This window comes from Cryptotermes secundus, unplaced genomic scaffold, assembly GCF_002891405.2.
Source record: "Cryptotermes secundus unplaced genomic scaffold, Csec_1.0 scaffold2191, whole genome shotgun sequence".
In the NCBI taxonomy this organism is placed as follows: domain Eukaryota; kingdom Metazoa; phylum Arthropoda; class Insecta; order Blattodea; family Kalotermitidae; genus Cryptotermes; species Cryptotermes secundus.
In genome coordinates this window covers 8028-17643 of record NW_019743684.1, presented here as the reverse complement: position 1 = coordinate 17643, position 9616 = coordinate 8028, and the positions used below count along the sequence as shown (strand labels likewise).

Genomic DNA, 9616 nt, shown 5'->3' with positions numbered 1-9616 from the left:
TGATGATGATGATGATGATGATGAACATATAAGTATTACTAAAGCAGTATTGAAAGTTCTATTTAGAACAACATACTTCTCACTGGCGTTTTATGTAGGTGCGAAATATGGTCTCCCACTGCCTTGTGCTTCAGCACAGGGCGCAGACAATAATCAAATCTAAGACTTACTAAGTAACTGGATGCAGAAAATGTATAATGGAGAAATTCACAATAATTACTCTTCACCATATATATCCACAATGATTAATTCGAGAATTCGATGGGCGGGGCATGTAGTATGCATAGGAGATATGAGAAATGCACATAGAATTTTAATATGAAAATGCAAAGGGAAGCAGTGTGTCTAAGTACCAATCCAATGAAGCTGCAAACAGCAAGACTCACTGCGACCTGCAGCTGCATATCGGCTGTCACTCTGATACATGTTTGTGGCCCGGTTCACGGGAAGTACATGTGTTATATTTTATCTATTGAAGTTTCCCCTATCAATATTATGGTTAATCTTGCTCATCTTTTGAATGGCCCTGCGTAACTCTATTTTTCGGCTTGTGCTGCAGGTTGCTTTAGTTGCATAAATAAATACATGTAACAGGGATATTTTTACTTATAGTTATCACATAGGAGAATATGACCTCAAGTCTGAAGTATACGGCTATGATATAATTGTTAACATTATTGGTTATTCTTTGTACCAGTCTTTATTATCACCTTGTATAGTACTAGATTCTCTGTAAAATATCTTTTTGTGGTGCAGAACACATAACCTTACAGAAGAAGTGCCCTGTGTGATCTGTAAGGTCTCCACTATAGTGTTCCTAGTGATAATCCTTCATAGGTTACACAATTTAATACCAGATTTCACAAAAGCGAAAACGTATTTGTATCTGTAAGTCATGTTAACCATGATAATGATGCACAATAAAAAAAAAAGTAAAAGTAAAGGTGTCCCTGTGCTTCACTAATTAAGCACTGTGCCATGAAGGTGTATGGGGAGTGGATTTTATTTTGAGAAGTTAAATCAGTTTGCAGCAGAATTAAAATTCCAGTGAGGAAGTTCGGTAATGAATTTTATTTTCATTTTCATGTGATAAATATTTAATATTTATTTTATGTATTTACAGCATAAACAAGAACAATTATGAGGAGTTAATTGTGGACATGATCAAGAGAAGTCTGGTTTTGGATCACAGCAAATCACCATGTGAGAAGAACTTCATACCAGACAAAAAGGTGAATTTTGAATTGTCTCATTCTGGTCCGCTGCACTATTAAGTTAGAAAATTAATAGAATTTTCCATCCAGTGCGGCAATAGAGGTCACATCACTTTTATTATTCTTACCTTATATGTTTCGGTTTAAATAAAACCATCATCAGAGGCACTTTTCATACAGCAGGAGACACTGTTAATTAAGCTGGTTCATTTTCAGTTGTGTTATTCACAGATGTATGTTTTGTATTATTGTTGTAGGTTTTAGTTATGACGGCACTCGTTGTCATATAAAAACATAAACATGCAGAATAATTGAGTATGCCAATAGGCTATACGCAGCACAGGAATTATCCTTTTCCCACAATAGATTTCTTATGTTTGGTTAAAATCACGATTAAACTATTTAAAATTTAATTCAAATTGTCGTGAGTCGTTGGTTGTCAATTCTTCCCGTGGATGGGAGTCGTCATTCTTGGTGGTGTGTGGGCTTATATGCGTTATGTTGTTACATACTGGCAGTACAAAGGACACAACACACACATAACAACATAACGCGTATAAGCCCACACACCACCAAGAATGACGACTCCCATCCACTGGAAGAATTGACAACCAACAACGACTCACGACAATTTGAATTAAATTTTAAATAGTTTAATCGTGATTTTAACCAAACATAAGAAAACTATTGTGGGAAAAGGATAATTCCTGTGCTGCGTATAGCCTATTGGCTTACTCAATTATTCTGCATGTTTATGTTTTTATACGATGAGTGCTGTCGTAACTAAAACCTACGACAATAATACAAAACATACATCTGTGAATAACACAACTGAAAGTGAACCAGCTTAATTAACAGTGTCTCCTGCCGTATGAAAAGTGCCTCTGATGATGGTTTTATTTAAACCAAAACATGTAAGGCAAGATTAATAAAAGTGATGTGACCTCTATTACCGCACTGGACGGAAAATTCTATTAACTTTCTAAAAAGGTGAAGTTTGCCTTCACACACACACAATATTCACTACATCAACTTCATATTTTTCTGTAATATATTTAATCATTATGGCGTTTTGTTTATTTTAAAAATCGTTCAATTACAATGTCCCAGACTGATATTTTCACCAGTTATCAAATACATTTGCTCACATGGTGATGTCTGTGTTGTCTTGTGGCGTTGGTGGTTACCAGTGATTTGGAGGAAGACAGTTCATCTTGAATATTGAATCCTGAGGATGGAAGCAGCATGTTTCGCTGAAACACTGGGACCAACCTTCCAGATTACAATGTGGTGTTGTAACACAGATATCACAGAATGAATCTTCATTGTCATGAAAACCTCAAACCATACAAATACATATCTCTGTTTCTCATTACAACATGTTCATTATTTAAAGTCCAACTGAATATTTAATAAGATGTAAGTTATATATGTCTGCATATTTTTTCTTTGTTTCAGGGTGAATCATAGTAATGTTCATCAAAATGGAAGAACCAAGAGACTTCGTAACTTCATTATGGTGTTTTGTTTATTTTAAAAATCGTTCAAATACCATGTCCCAGACTGTTATTTTCACCAGTTATCAAATACATTTGCTCACATGGTGATGTCTGTGTTGTCTTGTGGCGTTGGTGGTTACCAGTGATTTTGAGGAAGACAGTTCATCTTGAATATTGAATCCTGAGGATGGAAGTAACATGTTTTGCTGAAACACTGGGACCAACCTTCCAGATTACATGGTGTTGTAACACAGATATCACAGAATGAATTTTCACTGTCATGAAAACCTCAAACCATAGAAATATATATTTCTGTTTCTCATTACAACATGTTCNAAGAATACACGGTGCCTAAACCCAGAAGACAACTTTCTTCATGTTCATTATTATTTAAAGGCCAACTGAATATTTAATAAGATGTAAGTCATATATGTCTGCATATTATTTTCTTTGTTTCAGGGTGAAATCATAGTAATGTTCATCAAAACGGAAGAACCAAGAGACTTTGTAACGTGGCTGCAAGTAGCCAGGGTATGGTTCAGACATGTTGTGCTGCTGGTAGACTGAGCTAACCCTCCTCTCTTCCTTCTACCACCAAACATGTCCTCCTCTTCCTGCTTCCTTTTCCACCACCTTCCTCCTTGTCACCCTACCTCCTCTTTCACCTCCTACCTTCCCATTCTCCTTCTAACTTCTGCCACATCATGCTCTTCCTCATGTCACTTCTTCATTCCTCTTTATTCCCCTACTTCCACCAACTTCCTCTGATGAATAATGGTCATAACGTACCTCTAGAGAGCAGCACCCCATAGTGCTTACTTATCCTACCGTTTTTAGTACCCCATTATATATGTTTGTTTGTAGTACATTCTAGTTATTGAAATTAGATATTTGCAACAAAGCTGAACATAGTGAGTGTGCACAGAAGTTGCTTTCTTGAGTGAGATTTTGCTCTGTGTTCAGTTATGATATAAATCCCTGTGCTAATGTTTCATTGGGCTTCATAGAATACTCACATAACATTATTCTGCAAATTGTTTCAGTGCTTCAAGATCTGGGACCTTGATGTTCGAGGTTATCACAAGAGTATGTGGAGACTGCACATGAAGGGCAGCAAAATGCTTCTCATTGGAGTGTCAAACTCAGAGTATTTGCAAGTAAGACTTCTAGAAACACAAATATGAATACTGTAGTGCTCATATGAGTCTCAGTGAAATGTTCAATACTTTTGAGGGTCCATAATCATCAGATCCCAGTGCAGACAGTTACATTATCATAAGAAGTTAACTAATTTCTTTTTTCAACACACAGTTGGAACCCGAATCATATTATTGGAGATCTCATTGAACATACAGATGTTTGTTTGAGAACTTGGTTCTGGGGATAATAATTTTGAAAACTAGAGGAACAATGATAACAAATCAAAACCTGATTCAGGATGAAATTAAGAGGAGATTGAACTCGGGCAATGCTTGCTACCATTCAGTCCAGAACCTTTTGTCTCCTCACCTGCTGTCCAAAAACATAAACATTAGAATATACAAAACTATAATTTTGCCTCTGGTTCTGTATGGGTGTGAAACTCGGTCTCTGACATTAAGGAAGGAACATAGACTGAGGGGGTTGAGGAGAATATTGGGACCAAAGAGAGATGAAGTGACAGGAGGTTGGAGAAAACTGCATAATGAGGAGCTTCATAACTTGTACTCTTCTCCAAGTGTAATTAGAATTATCAAGTCAAGGAGGATGAGGTGGGCAGGGCATGTAGCATGAATGGGGAGAAAAGTAATGCATATAGGATATTGGTGGGAAACCCAGAAGGAAAGAGACCACTGGGAAGACCAAGGTGTGGGTGGGTGGACAATATTAAAATGGATCTTAGAGAGATAGGTTGGGATGGTATGGATTGGATTGATCTGGCTCAGGATAGGGACCAGTGGAGAGCTCTTGTGAACACGGTAATGAACCTTCGGGTTCCATAAAATGCTGGGAAATTCTTGAGTAGCTGCAGATTTGGCTTCTCCTCAAGAAGAGCTCAGCTCCATAAGTAAGTAAGTAAGCCCTCATTATTCTCATTAGCCACTTCTTTCATAAGAGAACATAGTTAATAGCATACAGTTCAGTGGTTCTTACCTGCAGCCACTAGAGAATTGAGGCCTGCTGCCATGATGACTTTCATAACACTCTGTGCACTGGGGTTCAGGTGGGTGTCTGTCGGCTTGATCAACTGACGAAACAGTCTGGGTTTGTCGAGTTCATAGTTTCAATATGTGGTCCCACTTAGCAATAACAGGAAGTTGGTTGCCCAGATGCTCAGACTTCAACCGCATATTATACTTCCGGAATACATTTCAGGTGCACTTCAGGAGGTGGGGAGGATCATATACTGTTGCAATTTCTTGACTATGAAATCTGAAGAGTGGTTTCCTTTTGGGAGCACCCAGCAGTTTCAAGGCCTTGACACTGTTGGCCCCCATGTCACACACAGTGGCAACATCCTTCAGTCCAGCATTCTGACAGGCGTCAAGAACCTCCTTCAAGTACTGTACAGTCATCTCTGCCTTAGTGCTTCCATGAGTAAAGTAGTAAGCTGCTGGTTGCTTCCACTTTCCGTGTAGGCCACGGATCACGAAAACTAGAGCATGATTTGCAATACTGCATGTCCTGCCCTGGCTTCCAAAATCCTTAAAATGTCAATGCAGTCAAATTTATGGTTGAAATGCAAGTTCTCCCTGACTGATATTTCGTCAAACATAAGACAACAGTAGCGATTTCTACCACACATTTTCTGCAGAGACTGTTGGAGTGCATGAAACACATCAGCATTGATGCCTGTCCTAAATGGAATAGTATTCAGGACAGACTGCAAGGATTGTCTGGATGGGAGGGGGAGCAGTGAACGAAGAAGGATATAGGATTTAGGGTTACATTTAAGGAGACAGAGCCAACACCTTTTCATCAAGATTCCACCTCCTGCCCTTAGGCTTCTGTCTAATGTTCCGAAACATTGCTGCCAAAAATCTGGTAGCATCTAAACTTAAAGAAGATGAAAGACTCTGCATCAGTGGACCATTGTCCACATCACAGAGCTTTTTCAGCTTATTTCCCTTATATTTCTTTTTGTTTTTACAGAGCTCACTCTCTTTATTCCGAATAAGTTCATATAATTTCCTTTCTCTTGGTGACAATTCTGAAAGTGAAGCCAAATTAAGTTCTTTTTTGTTTTTTAGCAGAGACTGCTTTGCTCTAGGCTTTGAGGAAGAACTTTGACAATTGATATGCCCGAGTTCTCCATCAGAAGCATTGGTATTTACAGAGCTTAGGGGAAGAGATGTTTCTTTCGCTGCAAAGGTGTTGGCTGTTGTTGGTGGTGGTGGTTGGACTGCAGACGTCTGAGAGGAAGTGGAAAGACAGTCTGCATGTATAGGAATAGATGTTACAGTGGAGTGCACCATTGTCTTGCTGTAAGGGGTGGGAATTATAACTGAAGGCAAAGGATCGAAGGCAAGTGTATGTAATGAAGGGACAGGAGACTGTGGGTGTGACTGTGAAGCAGAATCTGAGTCACATGGAACTGCCACTCTGTCCAGGTGTACCCATTCAGCTGTAGTAAAATCACTGTCTAGGAAATATTTGCTGCACAAATATTTATTGTTCAGCCTTCTAGCAAAATCGATAGTGCAGGATAGTCCAACTTTTCCTGCCCATTCTTCAGCCCTGTAAAAGTAGAACAAACAGTCTCAAAACCTAGAAATAATTCTTCAGTAAACATGACAAACTTGGTACACATTCTAAATTTTTGGGTTACGTTGAATAAATTGAACACAGACATACACTAAACTTAATTTATTCATTGGATTAAGCAGCACATAATAAAGTAATTACACCATGAGTTAAAACAGACATACCATGCTGGATCCCTTGGAAAGCTGAAGAATCTGATGCCTTGCTTGCTGGATGACGAGCACCCATCAGCAGAACAAGTTTTTGTTTTCATGTTTACACTGCAAGAAGCAATACAAAAATTATAACACCATTACGGTACTCTTAGAACTACTTCACATTCTACTGGCAGTCTTTGGGATAAACCGAAATTTGCAGAACATATCATGAAAAAATATCGTTTAGATATTCATGATAACCTCAAAAATTTTAGGCTTAAAAGAATTCTACATGTTTCTAATTTCATTTGTGGTAATAAGCATAACATTCATATACACAAATGATATGTTTAATATGGAGAGGCAACTTCGTTCGCAAATGTCTACTTTCGTTTCGCGACCACATCAAATAAACATTCATACTTAACCAATTTCCATATTATGTACCACGATAACCGGAAGTAATTATGGGATTATGGGTATTCAAATTGGTTTGTTTAGGCTCTCTGATTGGTCGAGACCTGCGTGAAGTTACTGCATTTATTCGTAGAGGCAGTAGTTACTGTGTTTCCCTTTCCCCTATTCCAGTTGCAACCCCCTGTTCATAGAGGCGGTAATTTCCCCTTTCTCCTATCCCAGTTTCATTCCTTCATTCCCTTGCCAGCGACGTTCACCGGCGTCGCTGGCGTTGTAGAGGTTGTAGAGATACATTTTTTTTTTATTGTTAGGGGACTGGAACTGCGTCTCTTGTATTGCGGCCATTTCTGGCCTATTGTACCAGACCCGGGATCGAACCCGGGCCGCCCCGGTGGGAAGCCAGCGACTAACCGCTTGAGCTATGGCGGGGCTTGGAGGTACATTTAGTTTTGTTTTGTAAGTCATGAGTCAAGGGCAGTGTGACAGCTACGTAGGGAAAAATACAGCTGATGATGGCCAGTTACGGCCGAAACGTAGTGTAGAAGAAGAAAAGACAAAGAACTACAACCAAATAAATTGTTGCATTCACGACGGCGTTTGTATTATTACACGTACATATAGAACAGATGATTGGTCTTGACATTTGTTATTGTGCTTGAATATTTTTGTTCCATTTTGTTTCCGGTTCTTCTAGAACCAATATTTGATCCCCGCTAATAATCTGATGTAGATAACTGCATTTTATAAAAGCTGTACTGGCATCAAAGTTTGTGAAACAGTGAAAATTACAAATGTGGCTATGGATATCATGGTGTTCTGTCTGTAGTAACTGAAATGTAGAGGACAACATATAATTATTGACTTGGAATTTGGAAATGGAAAATAAGCATGAGTTGTTCCAAGAAATTTTTTATATATAAATAATGCAGTATTGCATTGCTTGCATTTGTAAGGGAATTTAAATTAATTTACCATTTTTAAGGAGCTCAAGCCTTTACGTTTATGTATTTTTAGAGTGTTCTAATATGGAGATATATATGATGAAAATTTATATAGTATGTGAGTATTATTAGTACCTTTTCTTTAGGCCAGTATGTATACCAGCAGATACTTGATCTGTGTTGACAAGTTTGTCAGAAGTCTCACACATTTACCATTGCACTGTCTTTTTCAATATTGAGGCAAGAACTGAACCTGAGAGTACCAGCAGATATGTTTCCAGGGGGTTGGGGGTGGAAAGTGCCAAGTATTATCATGTAGGAATGTTATGTAACCATAATTTTTTTGTGTCATTGCAAGCCACACAGAAGTTGTACATTTTGTTGAAATTAAAACTGGATGAAGTTTGAAATTGTACATGCAGATTCACATGCAAATCAGAACCTGTTTTTTAATGCTATTCATGTAATTGTTTCAGGCCTGTGACGCACCAGCACTAGACCTCAAGTGACTCGTCTGCCGTAAGAGCAAGGAGCTGTTGCTTTGCAGTCATAGCAAGCAAGTTACAGCAATTCTCTGACATCCATTTTGCTGCCCTATCATCCATGCTTGACTCTTTCAGATAGCCTTTTCTCTTGAGGTTGTGCCATAAAAATCTGGTCATGTCAAGACTGAAGTGAAAATCTGTGCATGTCAACACTGAAGTGAAAATCTGTGCATGTCAAGACAAGTGAAAATCTGATCATGTCAAGACTGAAGTGAAAATCAGTGCAAGTCATGATTGAAGTGAAAATCTGTGCATGTCAACACTGAAGTGAAAATCTGTGCATGTCAAGACAAGTAAAAATCTGGGCATGTCAAGACTGAAGTGAAAATCTGGTCATGTCAAAACTGAAGTGAAAATCAGTGCAAGTCAGGACTGAAGTGAAAATCTGTGCATGTCAAGACTGAAGTGATAATCTATGCATGTCAAGACTGAAGTGAAATTCTATGTATGGCAAGACTGAAACATGGTGGGAAGATAATACTGCAGTATTACAGGAAGAAATATCAGTTTGATGTGTGTGACCATGTCAGGCTGATACTCATTTGTCCAACAAACTGCCTCTCTTGCTTTACTATGTTTGCTTGTAGTAGGGTAACACATATGTATGATATCATCTGACTTTGTGTTTTGCTTTGATGCTGTCTAGGTGCAATGTCGGTTACTATTCACTTGCTATTCTCTGTTGTGACTACATGTTTCGGCCTAACTGACCGTCATCAGGTGTACAGGCTGTTGTGATCACAGAACCTGCTGCTTACTGTGATGCCATTCTGTTTCTGTAAATGTAGAGGCCTTGGATTGCATCTGGTTATGTGGGTTAGTCATGTGTTTTTTGTTTACTTGTCCTTGAGCTGCTGGTGTTTGCCTTATGGTTTTGTTTGGTTGGCTGTGGCTGTGTTGAATGTTCTTTCCGGGGTAGGAATTTGTTGTGTTGATGGCACAACAAACATGGGCAGCTCAAGGACACCTAAATAAACAACAGATGGTTAACCTAGATGCAATCCGAGACCTCCGCACAACAGAAACAGAACAGCATTACACTAAGCAGCAGGTTCCTTCGTCACAGCAACCTGTACACCTGAAGATGACCGTCAGTTAGGCTGAAACATGTAGTGACGA

The 9616-nt window shown here is 38.7% G+C and overlaps 2 protein-coding genes across 6 annotated transcripts; one reads left to right on the top strand and one right to left on the bottom strand.

Moving 5' to 3' along the window:
• The first annotated feature begins 1062 nt into the window (after nt 1-1062).
• On the top strand, nt 1063-8675 carry LOC111874309 (protein O-linked-mannose beta-1,2-N-acetylglucosaminyltransferase 1-like). Its single transcript, XM_023869696.2, has 4 exons — nt 1063-1232; nt 3173-3244; nt 3757-3870; nt 8429-8675. The coding sequence occupies exons 1-4, from the start codon at nt 1161-1163 to the stop codon at nt 8459-8461; spliced, it is 291 nt and encodes a 96-aa protein (XP_023725464.2). The 5' UTR covers nt 1063-1160; the 3' UTR covers nt 8462-8675.
• LOC111874307 lies at nt 1321-7056 on the bottom strand. 5 transcript variants are annotated; one of them, XR_004514083.1, is made up of 4 exons: nt 7023-7056; nt 6622-6717; nt 4847-6430; nt 1321-2927 (listed from the first exon to the last, which is right to left on the bottom strand). XR_004514083.1 is itself a non-coding variant. In XM_023869694.2 (3 exons), the coding sequence occupies exons 2-3, from the start codon at nt 6708-6710 to the stop codon at nt 5644-5646; spliced, it is 876 nt and encodes a 291-aa protein (XP_023725462.1). In that variant the 5' UTR covers nt 6711-6717; nt 7023-7056; the 3' UTR covers nt 4706-5643. The 5 variants fall into 5 exon arrangements, 1 of the variants encoding a protein (XP_023725462.1); XR_004514084.1 differs by having other exon boundaries at nt 1321-2894; XR_004514085.1 differs by adding an exon at nt 3730-3879 and having other exon boundaries at nt 1321-2894; nt 6622-7031.
• Nucleotides 8676-9616: the final 941 nt, after the last annotated feature.